The sequence below is a fragment of the Solanum dulcamara genome, chromosome 11, assembly GCF_947179165.1.
Source record: "Solanum dulcamara chromosome 11, daSolDulc1.2, whole genome shotgun sequence".
In the NCBI taxonomy this organism is placed as follows: domain Eukaryota; kingdom Viridiplantae; phylum Streptophyta; class Magnoliopsida; order Solanales; family Solanaceae; genus Solanum; species Solanum dulcamara.
The window spans coordinates 56105851-56122094 of NC_077247.1; the positions used below are offsets into that span (position 1 = coordinate 56105851).

A 16244-nucleotide genomic window follows, 5' to 3' on the forward strand; every position below is an offset into this window, starting at 1 on the left:
AGTTGTCTGCAGGCTGTTCTCACGTTGTTATGTCCTCTGCCAACACCCTTTTTCTATTTGGTAATTAATATTTCCTGATCTAATTTTCAAATTTATGAACTCTCTTATCATTTGACTAATTAAAGCACTGTCTGAACTAGATCACTAAATCGTGACATTATAAGAAATGTGAGGCATGGACAAAGTTAATTCCAGATATTCCTTTCACTGGACTCGAATTAAGTTACACACACCTTCAATGTAAACAAAAAATATATTCTTACTAGCAGGTCACTTAAATTAAAAGGATACACACATGTTAGCCCTCCTTAAATTGTGGGATTTGTAATGGTGAAAATAACATAGGTTATCTTCTAGACTGCTGGTATAAAAAAAATTACACTAGTGTAATTATATAACTTAAAACTCAAACTAAATTACCTAATTGTCATTTTAAAATTGTGTGTTATTTTTTAATCTTTAGTTCTAGACCTACAAATAATGCGTCCAAAAAGATATATAAAATTGATATCCACAAATTAATGGAGGTAAGATGTATCCATATATTCGAGTAGAATATTAATAGATAATGGAAAGGACTACCAATTCAAAATCTCGAGAAAGACCAACAACCGAGTTATTGAGTGATACAAATAAAAGCAGTTTTTTTCTTGTGATTCAGTTAAAGGTATCAAATGGACGGGTTGGATTGAATTAATAAAAATGCAGGTTATTGATTTGCCTAAAAGCTAATTGGGTTAAAATGATTTGGATTGAAATGAGCTAAAATGCGGATCATAACCTAATTCGTTCAATTCTTATTAAGCTTTAATTGTTTTATTCGTTCTTTTATAAATTTTTAGTATCTTATAATTTTTTTCCTCTTTTTGGTTATGTATAACATAAGTTCTACTGAAATTGATTGAGCTAATAAATGATTAGGTCAATAATTTGTTCAAACTTGCACGGAGTAAACGGATTGGGTTTAATTTTGCCACCCCTATACTTTCAGCTATTGTCTTCGTTTTCCCCATTCAGTTGCTTTACTCCAACAAATAAATTAAACCTTATAAGTTCTGCAAGTTGAAATGTTGAAGGACTCACTTGTTCTGAAAATTGGAGTTTTACTTAATTCTCTAGCTGTATGTGAGAGAGAATACGTCAAATATGTAGGATCATATATAATTAATTTGGTCATAGTATATACTGTATTAGACAAATATGACGACAGACCGATGTCATGAATATATAGTTGTGTCCTTGCAAGAGATTATATCTTAATGAATGGATATTTTTCAAGGAAAGCCATGTAATTGAGATCGATGAAATTTATTTTAAAAGAATTATCACGAGACACAAAACATTGTTATGCACGGTAGTAATTTATAAATATATAAGGTAATCATGAACAATACAACTTATAGATTGCCCTATACGTAAATAAATTTTCATTTTTTATGAATTTGATCACGTTTGGCTCTATGGAATTTAATAAAACTATTTTCCATTTGAACATATCGATGATGTTAAACAAAAAAGGATAATTCACGTGGTTGCAAGTCCACTCACCCATGCGTTCTAGTGTCATTTTCCTTCCTTCACTATAGTTTAATTTTCTTTCCTTTTCATATCATCACGTGTCCTTCAATAAGTGGTTTTGTCAACACAACCTAATGTATCTAGAGTATAAAATATAGAAAAGGAAATTAATTTGCTAATTAAGTAAATTGCACATAATTAGTATATATGCTAGATGATGAAATGTTAAAAAAAAATAGAGGGAAAAAAAGATGGGACTTATGGTCATGTCGTCATCTCATGTGGAAAGCTTCAAGAATTATAGGTGACTTCATGTAGAGTAATAGTAAGTGTTGTCTTCGGTCATGAAATGTATGTCTAAATAAGAAAAATAAATGGACATTGTAATAACTTGAATTTATCAAAACATAAATTATACTTACTGAATCTGAATTACAACTGAGAATTAAAATGACAAGATAATAGTGAAATACTAATGGGAAAATCTTAAATCAAAATTACAGAGAAAATAATGTCTAGAAGAAGATGAGAATGATAGTAACAAACTAAGCCAAAGCTTCAATATAATTCATGTTCATATCAAACAGAAATCAATTATTATTACGGAAACACATTTATTTATTAAACATTCTATGGTACAACTTTAACATGATTGGACACTATTTTAGAGTCATCAATTAATAAAAAAGGTAGTTGTACTCGGTTGATATCTAGAGAAATCTGAAAATGATTACTAGATATCAAGTATCTACCTGGTAGATATTGATAGATACGTTTCACCTAGTGACCCATTGAACTTTTGGAATTAGGATGAGATCACCATATTGTTTTTTGGTAAATAAGCTAAGGGTCAACGAAATTATTGTTGGGTGTCTGTCCTAATTTTCCCAGTATAATTGAGTTTTTCTTTTCCCAAAAGAAAAATTTTAAGTCTCCATATTTGGCTAGTCCTTTTTTTTTATAGGAAAAGTTTATGGTTCTTTAAATAGAGATTCATTCCTTCTAACTTGGTAGCATTCACAATATAGTCCTACCACCTTTGAGAGTTTTGTGTAGGGGGAGAAACGATGAGACACAAGTGTTAATGTAACACTTGTGTGAACTTCTTTTTATTCCGAGTGAATTGTGTGAGGTTATTTCTCTCGATATTTTGTACTCTCATATTTATATAGTGAGTTGCACATCTCCTCTTGTGGATGTAGGTCGATTGGCCGAACCACATTAAATGTTTGTCTCTTTTGGTATATTTCTCTTTTGTCTTCTTACTCATGATTTTTAGAGGTTTGTTTTGCTAGTTTTCGCATGACACCTAATTATTTCGATCCTAACACTTATGATTTAGACCCAAGTTGGTGTAAGAAAATTATAAAATAGCCATTAATTATTACGAATAGAGTTTCATTTTAGAAAAATAATGAAAATTAATAGTCAGTTTCAGAATAAAGAATTTGATTTATCAACCAACAGCAGTTGTGATTACTTAAAAGAAAGTCATTATGGAAGGGAAATAAAACCACATGTTAAATAAATAAAACCAACATAACGGAGACAATCACAGTAACGATACCCCAACGTCAACAAAAATAAACCTAATGTTAATTGGTTGGTTGGAATTATTAATTATGTATTATAAAATAAATTAATTTAACAAATTAATAGGAAGGAGAGATGGTAAGAGAAAGAGAGAGAGTTGAGACAATTGAGTGTGTATCTTTTATTGCAGAAAATGAGTGTCTTTTATAGGCAAAGCGTAAGAGAAAAACGTGTGCTACAATGCAAAACGCGTGATTCTACAGTAAAAATAGGTTTCATAAACATCCACTTTATCTATTTGTTCAACATTATGATATTAATTACAATTAATAATACTAATAAACTTTATGTTGCGGCGTCAATATTTTAAATAAGAACTTGCCCCAGTTCTAGAAATACACTACAGAAAACAGCTCTTTTCTTGTTCAAAGCAAGTTGGTGAACACAAAGATAAATAAATTAGAGTGAAAAAAAAATACATTACATCTGCCGGCCATCTGTTATGCAAATTTTAATTTTAGTCCTTATTGTTTCTAATTAAGTACATGTAACTTTAATTTTTTGAAATTTGCACTTTCAATTCCCTTGCTTGAATTTCTCGAATTTTTAAGATTTTAAATGTTTCATCATTTAATTACTCATGTGTTATGCTAAATTCGTATTAATACTTCATATTTAAGGGTAAAATACTTATAAAAATAGTTCAAAAGGGATCAAAGATACATATTTTAATCAATTAAAGACTAAATGCATTGATTCATAATATATATAGGATCAAAACTAAAATTTACTAATAACTAAAGGATATAAGTGTTATTATCCCTTTCTAATAATAGCTATGGATTTGGAAAATCTTCATGAAGTTGCACCATGGATTTGGAAAACTTGTTAAATTCATTCAAAGATACGTAATCATAAATATTCATTAATTAGGAAATCCGGAAACTTACAAGTCATAAATAATGTATGGATATCCACAAATTAGATTCATATCTTTGCTTACAATCAATACAAAGAAGTTCATGAAGATATGTTAGAATGGATAAATGGATGGTGCCATTTCTAGTTTAATTTAACTTATAAGCTTTAATTAAAACATGGGACGACGAAATAAGGTGATTATATGACGTGATAAATATTCCATATCTTACTATAATATGAAGCAGCACGTATGGGCCTATGGGGTCAAAGTTTCTTTTGAGGAAAAGAATTTACCCAAGTAATCATTTTAATACTACTATCTTTTTCTTTTTTTTTTTAGCGAACAAGCACTCCTTTATTCTATTATATGTGATACATTTTGATCAACATAAGGTTTAAAAAGAAAAGAAAAACTTTTAAGAACTGACGAAGTTAGAAAGATGTTAGCCCTTTGTGCTCTGCATAGTTCCACTAAGTGTGCGATCTAGTAATCAATAATTGGCTCACGAGGAATGGAAAGGAACATATTATATTTGATCTCTAAGTCCGTATGAAAAATTGAGTTGTGAATCATCATATCCTAATTTATAAAAATATATACTAGCTAGAGATGATTTATTTTCATCTATCATGAACGGAGAATTTGATCTCTTATGTTGATAAAAGATAGCAAGAATCTTATAAAATCAATCGAGGTGGGTATAGGTTGACCCAGAATACTACAATTAACCAAAAAGAAAAAAGAAAAAAATAAAAAATACGTAATCTAAAACAAACTATAAATAATTCTATAGATATAGTTGGTGAATGTTAAATGAAACTAAATATATATATAAAGATTATTTTTCAGAATTTATAGACTAAAACTAAAAATGTATTATAAAAATTGTGTCCATTTTTACTTATTTCTTTACAAAAAATAAATATTGATATTTATCTGTCTAATTTGAAAAATCAAGAGATAAATTATTATCTTATAACTATTTTACCTTTACTATTAAGTAACCTTTCATTTCCCAATATTTAATTAATTTATACTAATAATTAGAATAATATAATAAATAATTATTTTATTTATTAATTTAAGGAATATGAACAAGTAAACATTAACCTGACGGCGAATGAGGGTAGTATTAGGAGTGGATTGTTTAGAGAATAGGGAAGTCGCTACGCGCAACATCCTGGGGTTCAAAATTGAACCGCTACTGCCAACAAAAGACGATTCCTCTATAGCCGGAGCCGGTTTGGCCGAGGTACGAGGGATGGTCAAAAAGTTAATATGAATGAACAGTTGCAAGTTCAATTTCTTTTGACTCTCCAATTATACATCAAAAATATATTTTATGTCCATTGAAATTGAATTAAGAGAGAGAAAATTGAAGTTTCTAAGCATCCTCGAAACTTTTCACACGTGCTTATTACTTGTAATATTTTATCTAGTATTTCCAAGAGCAATAATCATAGATAGTGAGAACACAATATTTAATTGATTTTCAATCTATTTCCTCTTTTCTTTTACTTTCTTTCCGGTCAACACAATAACACAATAATTCAAGTATAAAAACACAAGAATTCTTGACAGACAGACAGACAACATCTGAAACCAAACGCCTTAATCCCCCCCCCCCCCCTCCCATCCCCTCAAAGTCTAAGGTAATTAGCTTTAATTTCCACCGCTTAATCAGTGTTCCTCAAATATATATATGCAAGATACTCATTGTGATTTATACATCTCCTCAAGAATGGATATTTCATCAGCTACATGGTGGTCTGAAATGGTAAGACAAAAAATAATATATATATATATATATATATATATATATATATATATATATATGAGCATGTATTAATGAATGGCTAGTTTTTTGATTTTATATAGATACTGAGTAGTAATTAACATTTTATTTGACAAATACAGGATGTTATGAATTTCAATGATCTTCAATATATTGATCACGGCGAGACCACATTTGACGATTTTCCTTTCCATAATGACCCCTTTACCTCTTGCACCTTCGATAATATTCAAGCTTCTCACGCTACTGCTGGAATATTTGAGGAGAAGCAAACATTTTGCAGTTCAACAAAAGCAATTTACCAAAATACTACCTTTTTTTCTTCTCCTTCTCCTTCTCCTCCTCCTCCGCCTTCTTCGTCCCCCAGTATCATTTCTTTCTCCAACTCTAATTCACCATCAGCCACACCTGTCAAGACTGAGGTTCCATCAGGAATTACTATAAACTTCTCCTCATCAAATATTTCTCCTGATTCTGATTACAACGATAGTAAGCAACTATTCCAAGCCATAAGATTTGGCGCTGCTGGTGATATTATTACTCAGACGAAGAAGATAAATTATAGTAGAGCGCCTTTGCAGGCCCAAGATCACGTTCTGGCTGAAAGAAAGCGAAGAGAACGACTCACACAGTACTTCGTAACTTTGTCTACCCTCATCCCTAACCTAAAAAAGGTAATACTCTTAAATTATTATTTTTCTCTCTTCAGTCATTTTTATGTTACTATTAGCTAGCTGGGGAAAATCTTTCTTGCAAAATTAGTCGTGCTTGTCCTTTCACGAAAGTATCTTTTTTTTAGGAATATGGTCGATCAGAAATTATTACTCCCTCCATTTCAAAAAGAATGACCTAGTTTGACTTGACACGGAGTTTAAAAAAATAAAGAAAATTTTTCAATCTTATGGTCCTAAACTAAAGTTATATCAAATGTACTAAAATTCCTTTTTATCTTGTAGCCTTAAAATGCCACGTGGAAAGTTAAAATTTAAGTTTTACCAAAAAAAGGAAAAGAATCATTCTTTTTTAAATGGATTAAAAAGAAAATGGAGACATTCATTTTGAAACAGAAGGAGTAGTACTAAATAAAAAATAAGATAGAATGAAAAACATGATCTATATATGTGATACCAATAAATAATCAGCAACAATTTTTAGTCATGTTAGTACATTTAATTTGAGCCCTATATTTTTAGGAGTTTTTTAGCTCCCGTTAAAGGTTTATAAGTCAGTAGAAAATCATAGGGTATTTTCTAGTTTTAGATTAGCTTAATTAAATAGATCTAGCAGCATGATCAATGAGAGTTTTATAGAGTAAATCCCAACTTGCATGCTTTGGATTAAAGAGTAATTATTGTTGTTGTATAGGCTATAGCTACTACAAAATCTTGAGATATGTAGTGTGCTTTAACCTTTTTTAAAGAAAATAAATCTTTTATTAAGGGCTTCACATCTTCCCTCCAGTTTGTTTATGAAAATATTTAACATAAAATTCTAAAATAATAGTGTTACTTGAGATTGATTATGTTTTTTTGGGTGTTTTTTGATCTCTAACAGTTGGACAAGACATCAATACTTGGAAATGCAATTAAATATATAAAACAACTTGAAGAACAAGTAAAATGCCTCGAGGAAGAAGCTAACAAGGAACCGGTGGTACCAGTTAAGAGAAGTCGTTTGCTCTCAAATTATGACAATTTTTCAACATGTAATGAAAACTACAATAAACCAGTCCCAGATATTGAAGTTAGAGTTTCAGATGGAAATGTCCTGATTAGAGTTTGTTGCAAAAAGCAATCAAGAATAATAAAGGAAATATTCAGCCAAGTAGAAATGTTTCATCTCAATATTATTAGTATCAGTGTCATCCCATTTGGTTATAATACAACCAACATAACTATTGTTGCTCAGGTACTAACATAATATTTTGAAATTCATACAACTATTAGATACTCCAATTACGTAATTTTGCTAATTTGAATTATTTTTTTCTGAAACAGATGGATCATCAGCTGAACATGACAACAGAATATGTGGCAAACAAAATACGTTTGTCTATAATGAAGCTTATCAATAGCCATGAAGAAGCCAATTCTCTAGTTGCATAGAGAAGAATTTCAAGATTTCAGAAGCTAATTTTCAGATATATTTAAGTGATAGTGTTAATTTAGATTATTGTAAGGGTGGGTTTCATGACTTGGTTTTTTGGGGTAAAAAGGTTTTCATTATTGTGGACCGGGGCTTTGTTATTTTCGGGTCACAAAGTTGGGACCCGTTTTACAATAGCCCCAGTTTTGCTACAAATGAGTCTGGCTCCCTATTTTTTGACAAGTCATGGAGCTGTACTAAGTAGTCCTTTTCTTGTTCTCCTTTGGGGGACTTCTAACAGGGCCATACACGTTTGCTTTTCTTTTCTCTTGTTTTGTTTTTTGGGGCTTTAAGTACCTACTTTTTGGCCTTTTGTTGTATACTACTCCACAATAGTCTGTCTAATTATGTTGGTGGTGTAATAAATACATGTTTATTGGAGTTAATCAGTGGAAACCCCTTATCGTCTCTAATTTGTATATATGAATGACGTCTTTCTTGTAAGTCCTATAAATTTGACACATAAATGAGCTCTTTTATGTGATTAGTTTGATTTGACATGAAATTCTTTGCTCTAAAATAAATTAATAATGTTTTTCATTAAGAATAAAATTAACATTTCAAGTTAAATTGTTACTAAATGTAGAAATGCATTAGTTTTTAGGACGGACTAAAAAAAAAGTGAATCACCTATTGTGATATGAAACAGTGCTCTTTCTTGTAAACAAAACGTAAAAATTCCTAAAGACGAGTGCTCTAAAGAAATTTGTATCACGTTCTCCTCAATCCAACTTCATATTTTGCACACTCAATATTTCCCTAAATATTTCTCTTACACCATCTGAAACTCTATGGCCAACAAAATAACTAATTTGATCCTAAATTTTCCACATCGTTCTACGAAATTATATTTATACAAAAATGTAATCTCCTTCATAATTTCCCTCTATACCAAGAGGCTTTGCAAATTGCAATATGAGTGGAATTAAAATATAGGTCGTGGTAATTTTGAATTTTGAATTAAAACATTCAACCTTGATATGTACATGGTGGCAAAATTATGATATGGCGATGACATTATTTTTCGGCGTTGAAAATTTAATTTTAGGAAATTTGTATTTTAATTTCTAGGCAACTAACCCATACAGTAAAACCTCTATAAATGCATATGTTTGGGATCGAGAAAAAATATTTATTTATCGAGATTATTAGTTTATCGATAAATGCATAAAATATTTATTTATCGATAAATAAATATTTGTTATTTTAGAGAGTATTTTGCAGTATGTGTCATAAGAAAGAAAGAAAATATTTGAATTAAGAATTTCAAAAGTTAAATCTAGGAAACTAAAAAGTGTAGTATTTGCATATTTATTATTTAAATTTAGAAAAGCTAAACGAATTTAGTGAAGTTTAATGTTTCTAATTGTATTCATGTATATAAAATATGAAGAGATTTTATATTAACTATAAAAGGAAAAAGCTAGATATTTAAAAATCATAATCCAAGTATAATGTTTTCTCATCATTTGAAAGGCGTACAAAAATCACCTTTAACGAATAAAATAAAAAACGCAATATATTGTCAAACTATTTGGTACAACACGAATAAAATATTCCAAAAATTATGCTCGCTCTTCAAAAAGTTAAGGATGAGATTAATTTTGGTTTTGGTGGGAAAAAAAATAATCAACTATAGAATCATATTTTTAAAAGAAATAGTTATTGGTCTAGTATTATTGACTGATTAAATATATATAAATTCTTGAAGTATTCTATTAATTATTCCTTTATATTTTTGGTGGCCTTTAATACTTTATTTTTAATTATTATCTAATGCATTTAGTGAGAATATTACTTTAATATAACTGGCTCAAGTCAGGACTGGTGAAAAATATTTATTTAGCGAGATTATTACTTTATCGAATATTACTTTATCGAGATTTTACCGTAGTTTGATGACTTTATCGCTACAAAACTAGTTTTTGTGACTTTAATGTTACAAATAACTATTTTAGTGAATGTTGATGAAATTAACCCCTCTGTTTCTCTGTTTCTCTGTTTCTCTTTCTTTTTTTCTTTTTTTAGGATTATGGTTATTACAAAAAGTAAATTTAGTGACCGTTGATGAAATTAACCTCTATTTTTTTTTCTTACCTCAATAACATCCCATTATTTAAATATTAAAATTATAATACATGAATAATTTTGGGAAACTTTTATGTATCCTCAGCTAAAAGTATATGCGATAGTCAACTTTAAAAAGCTCTTTTTCCATTTGACTAAAACATTGTCCTCATTAGATCATCAAAAAGTTTCAACTTCATCTTTTACTTGAATCAAATAAAGTAAGAAATAAAAATCCAACATTTGAAAAGTACTAGTAGAAAAACATCATGAACTACCATCACCTTTTAGTAGTAGTAGAGAAGACTTGGAATTCCTTAGCACCCCGTTTCTGAAAATCAACTCAATAAAGTTACTATAATACTATTCCCTGCTGCTTCACATTTCTTTAATTATTAATCACATTCCCTGTTCATTTAGTTTGCCTTTTTTGGACGGTTAATGCATCATTAATGGGATATGAATCCTTTTTGGTCTCATAATCGAACAACTTAATTAAGAAAATAAGAAATCATTCGTGTCAATTTTGTTTGGTTGTACAAGTAGAATGTCCCCATTGTACGTGCCAATTTTGAATGCTACCATAACATCTTTTTCTTATTAATTAAATTGAAGAAAGAAAATCTTATATGGCCATCCATACATTGGCTAAAAATGCCAAAGCTCCATCATTTCTATAATAGCAACATAACAATAATTGGGCCCAAAAGCCCACTATCGTATGTATATCCGGGTTTAGACCCGACCCAGACGTTGCTGGATCATACACTCACTGAACAGTTTTGCCATGAAACTCGTTCTTCTTGCCATGGATATCGTGAATCAGTTATTTTGATCAACAAAAATTGAGAAGAAGAATCACATCACATTCATGGACGTACGGAAACGACAAAATATCAAAAAGCACCTAATAGAAATTAAAGAGGAAGAAGTAGAGATCAATGAACAAGGATGTGGTGGTTTTGGCAGCAGTGACGACAGTTTCCACCGTCGTAGCGGCGGTGCTTCTGGTGAGGCAATGGAAGAGACAGAGCGAGCAACGATGGAGACATGCACAGCGCATCCTTCGAAAATTCGCAAGAGAATGTGCAACCCCTGTTCCTAAATTATGGCAAATTGCTGATGATCTCGTTGCTCAGATGCAAGCTGGTCTAACTTCAACTCAATCCACACTTCAAATGCTTCCTTCTTGCTTAAATTCACTCCCAAATGGGTACGTACTACACTTTTGATTCTAAATTCAATTATATCTTTTTTCCCTATTTTAAATTTACACTTGAGGATTTGGGGAGGGAAAGGGAATGTGTGAATCGAAGCAACGCCAAAGACTCCCAAATCGAAGTTGAAAATCACATTACCCTAGCATTCAATTTTAAGTAGATGTGGATATAGAATTTTGAATTAAGTACATAAGTGTGGAGTACTACTATACTGGAATATTTTGCTGTAGTTAGGACAATTGCTCAAGAGGGGATGCTCCTACATTTTAATTTTTTGAATTGGACGGTTCTCTTAGTTGCTCATTAATTGTTTACATATCATGTGGTGCCAGTGATGAGAAAGGTCTATTCTTTGGGATTAATCTTCGCGGAACTAACTTCATCATCGTTCAAGCACGACTTGGAGGAAGAAATGCACCCATGTCACGTATTGGAGGAAGAAATGAACCCATTTCAGATCTATACAGGCAGGAAATTCCAATTCCTCCCAACATAATAGAGGCCAGCTCCCAGGTATGTATAATGCCTTGTGCTTTTAAAAAATATAGAAAATTTGTTTGCTGGTAATTCATAGCAATAGGTCTTATTCAATTGTACAAAACATATTTTATTATAAAAAGTATTTATATGATGAAATTCCAAATTCACCTAAAATTTTAGATGTATAAGATGTCCTCCGTAGTTATTTTTGACTGATGAAAGATCCTAACTGCTCATTATGGGCTATGATTAGCTTACCCCCTCTGTTAATACAACCCGGACATAAGAAATACTCCCACCAACATTACCAAGTAATTGAGATTATTATAGTAGCAGGTTGGGTAATCAAACTTTCTGAATTGAAGTAAAGGTCTTTGGTAGTTTGATTAACTCTTTACAAGTCATAATAGAAACTTCTAAGGCAAGCAGGGTAAACCACATTGCATAAGATCCTTATGATTTCAAACTTATAGTGTAAACGAAGAGCTACCAAGAATGTTCCGAATGTCTAACGACCTGCTCCTTCAATAGAATAGTCGCCTTCAAAAGAAAAACTGTGGAACATGTTAAACTTAATAATTTCATTCTAAATGTGTTCATGAATAGTTTAGTTTTGTTGAATATCCAACTTTTTTTCTAATTTTTTACGCTAGGAGTAGAATTGCTAATTCCACAAACTAAATACTGGACTTTGATGTCGTATCTGTATCGTTTTATGAATTCAAACCTTTGAATGTGTTAAAAATACTACTACTTAATAGGTATGGCATTAGCCAAAAAGTACTATAGAATTTAAAGTTGAGTTATTATAATTAATATTTATAGGAAACTGATACTGCAAATATGTTATTTTCATCTCTACATAAACTATTTAAAATTTATTTAAGTTAATGTTTTAAAAATCTAATCTAATAAAATAAGCATCGATTGCGCTTACAAAGAATGCAGTCATTTCATTTCGTCTGAAGTTTGTGAAGCATTTAAGATTGCAGTTATTTTATTAGATGATTTTCTTGTCACTCTAGTCACTTATTGTGTTCAGTCCTAAATGATGATATTAGATATGAAAAATGGCATAGGTCATAAACTTAATGTGGTCATATAGGTTTATTATTGCTAAATTGTTTTATATACTGTCCTAGCTCTCTCTGTTTCTTCTATGTTCTTTTAATTTCATCAAGTCTTGAAAACTACAATAAGTTTCTTTTGATGTTTGTTAGACAATTTTATGGCTGAAGCTTTGTTAAGATGACATAGAGTTGTGTGACGCAGTTTCTGACTAGTAGTCTTCGCCAGTCAAGTAGTGTCAAAAATTGTCAGGTTAAATGTTGCTATAGGTTTGAAGTCTTCCTTTTGAACCTCTTTCAGGAATTATTTGATTGGATAACAGTGGAGCTTGGAAAATTCATCTCCATGCATAGTGAAGGTCTACAAGGAGGAGAGAAAAATCTGGGATTCACAGTATCACCTACAATTGCAGAAGTAGCTGCCTCCAGGGAAACAGCCATTACGTGGAAGGACTCATTATTAGGAGATGCAGTTGAGTCTTTCTATACCTAAGTAGAGTTAAATATATTTTTTCTAGGGACCAAGATTTTCTGAAACAAATATGTTTCCTGTGCATTTGGAACTTAAAAACAATCAGATTTAATTGACAACATCTTTGCAAAGATTCAGCCGCAAGAAAGGAAATTGAGGTGTATATGGTTATCAAGCACAATGGCTCGCTCATTTGATGATTACTCTTTGTACTCTCCTTTCCACGCTTGCAAGCAATAATTGTTGATTCACAGTTTTCACATGAATATAGATAGAACATGAATACGTTACTACATCGTAATCTCAGGCAGGAAACAAGTTGTTGAATGAAATCAATGTCGCCATGGAGAAGCACAGTGTTGATAAGCGAGTTTTTTCCCTGGTATGACCGGATCTTCCCTTTTAGTATAGCAGAAATGATGCAATTATTTGGATAGAATCTTTATTAAAATATTGGGTCGCAATTATGCAGGTTGATGATACCATAGGAGTTTTGGCTGGAGGAAGGTATTATAGTCAAGAGAGTGTGGCTGCAGTCACTCTGGGGATGGGCACTAATGCTGCTTATATAGAATCAGCACAATCCGTCGTGAAATGGCCTGATCAGACTCCAAAACCAGAAGAAATAGTAAATTCTGGTGACAACATTTCTAAGTATACCAACTTATAAAATGTTGCAATGATTCACTTTAGTGCTTGATTGTGCAGGCAATTAATATCAAGTGGGGTAATTTTAGATCCTCCCATCTTCCAATTACAGAGTTCGATACATCGTTAGATGCTGAAAGTTCATATCCTGGTAGCCAGGTGGATACTTAACTTTACTGCCCCCTCAGGTTCCCTATGATCTCGATGAACTACATTAACTCCTTAATCTCATTTTGTCTTCAGATATTTGAGAAGCTTATTTCAGGTACATATTTAGGAGAAACTGTTAGAAGAGTCTTATTAAAGATGGCTCAGGAATCAGCTTTATTTGGAGATACTGTACCACCTAAGCTAGCAATTGCATACTCGTTGAGGTAACATAGATTTTTTCTAATTCGACATATAGGGTGCTTGGGATCTTATGGCTCTTTCTTTAAAAACTCAGCAACAGCTTTTCTATTCTTTCTTTTCCGAAACTACCTTTAAAATGAATCTATCCCCATCAATTGTACTGAAATGTTGCATTTGTCTTCCTTCTATTTGAAAATTGCCCCACCACCCAAGCAGCCTGGATATGCAACTATTTCCCCATCTTTGGGTTTGATTGGGACAGATATCAAAATACTTTTGGATAGTGTGTAGTAATTAGTAGATTGCATAAGAGATTGGGAGTAAAATCAGCTTGAAACAATGGCATTTTAGAACTCCAAATTTGTAATTGATATAATTTCTGTCATGTTATCGTTTCTATTATTGACTATAGCTCTTGGCAGGTCCCCCGATATGGCTGCTATGCATCAAGACACATCAGAGGATTATGAAATAATTGATGAGAAACTTACAGAAATTTTCGGGGTAGGGCATTTAATCAAATTTAAGTAATTTGCTATTTCTAGTTTTTTCATGTTTGTGGTGCGGGAGGGGGTTGAATATGTGATTCCTCAAGTTAAAGTGCTTTTAGTGTAGGTGGTTCAATATGCATTACATATAAGTAGATTATGTGTACAAGTTTTTGCTCTGCTACAAGTGCTAATTAGCAGTCTGCTGATTGCAGATAACTAACTCTACAACCATGGCAAGAGAACTAGTTGCTGAGGTCTGTGATGTTGTAGCAGAACGTGGAGCTCGCTTAGTTGGAGCTGGAATTGTGGGGATTGTAAAGAAACTAGACCGACTTTCTAATAGGATTAGCATTATTACAGTAGAAGGTGGTGTCTATGAGTATTATCGTGTTTTCCGGAACTATCTACATAGCAGTGTATGGGAGATGCTCGGCAATGAACTCTCAGACAATGTGATTATTGAGCATTCTCATGGTGGTTCTGGAGCCAGTTCCATCTATATTGCTGCTTCACAACCATAAACCTCTCGAATTCATTGCAACTTGGTTCTTTAAGCCATGACAGATAGTTACATCATTTGTATTCTTTTACATCCCGGACCCACTGAGATATTGTTTTCAGCATCTTATTCTATCCTACAACATGGAGATCTGCATTTCGTTTACTGTTTGTTTGTGTAAGCAACAAGTGACAGGTTTACATACATAATGCGTGAGATTAGATATCCAAGAATATACTGTGTTTCATTGTGAGATGATTACCTATCTTGTTAAGCACAGCAATTAGTCCTTATGCATATTATACATAGCCTTAAGACTCCTCTTTGTCTTTTTCTGGTATAGGAAGATGTACTTTTTGAAGATAGAAATGATGGTGCAATCACAAGGATCAGTCCCCACTACTAGCATAAAGAAAGTGTTACAGAAAGGCTGAAAAGGACTAGAGCAGCCAAGGTAAAACACCAATCTAAGGAAATCACTGTCTTGTTTGTTGTCTTGAAAAATAAGGTTACCTCCATTTCTGGGAAAAGGTTCAATTTTACAAAAAGAATTCCAGAATGTTTATATCCATCCATAATAAATGAGAAAAAACGAGCATAGAGAGACAAGGGCAGCCCCACCCACCCCAAAATTTTAAGGCTATTTATATGAAATGTGTTGCTTGATGTGCCCATATGTATCAACTGTTACTTTCAACCATCTAATGCGTCCAGTGAAAGTTGGGCCTGTCAACTTTCTGGAACAAGAGGGACAATATCCAAAATATGCACAGCCCATAACCATTAAGTAGAAAATGGGAAAAAAAGGAACTGTTTTTCCTACGACCCTATTGCTGTACGAGGACCACCATTGATTGTATGAAATTTTTTTACTTGCCTCTCTTTTGGAATTCAGTTTTCACTTTAACAGAATTGCCGAAGGAGAAAGGACAAGCACTGACAAAAATAACGTGAATTGGGAATCAAAGTTTTCACTCATACATGTTATCTCAATTCTTGGATTTATAATTTACCAACTGATCAAATTCGTTTTGTA

The 16244-nt window shown here is 31.8% G+C and overlaps 2 protein-coding genes across 2 annotated transcripts; both read left to right on the forward strand.

Annotated features, from left to right (window-relative positions):
- Positions 1 to 5613: 5613 nt before the first annotated feature.
- Positions 5614 to 8298, forward strand: LOC129874151 (transcription factor bHLH18-like). The gene is made up of 4 exons (XM_055949397.1): positions 5614 to 5750; positions 5891 to 6442; positions 7323 to 7676; positions 7766 to 8298. The coding sequence occupies exons 1-4, from the start codon at positions 5676 to 5678 to the stop codon at positions 7871 to 7873; spliced, it is 1089 nt and encodes a 362-aa protein (XP_055805372.1). The 5' UTR covers positions 5614 to 5675; the 3' UTR covers positions 7874 to 8298.
- A 2399-nt stretch (positions 8299 to 10697) lies between these two features.
- Positions 10698 to 15466, forward strand: LOC129875187 (probable hexokinase-like 2 protein). The gene is made up of 9 exons (XM_055950628.1): positions 10698 to 11193; positions 11533 to 11713; positions 13049 to 13219; positions 13527 to 13601; positions 13692 to 13847; positions 13928 to 14026; positions 14111 to 14241; positions 14641 to 14722; positions 14922 to 15466. Exons 1-9 carry the CDS (start codon positions 10922 to 10924, stop codon positions 15228 to 15230), a joined length of 1476 nt encoding a protein of 491 aa, XP_055806603.1. The 5' UTR covers positions 10698 to 10921; the 3' UTR covers positions 15231 to 15466.
- The last annotated feature ends 778 nt before the right edge of the window (positions 15467 to 16244 follow it).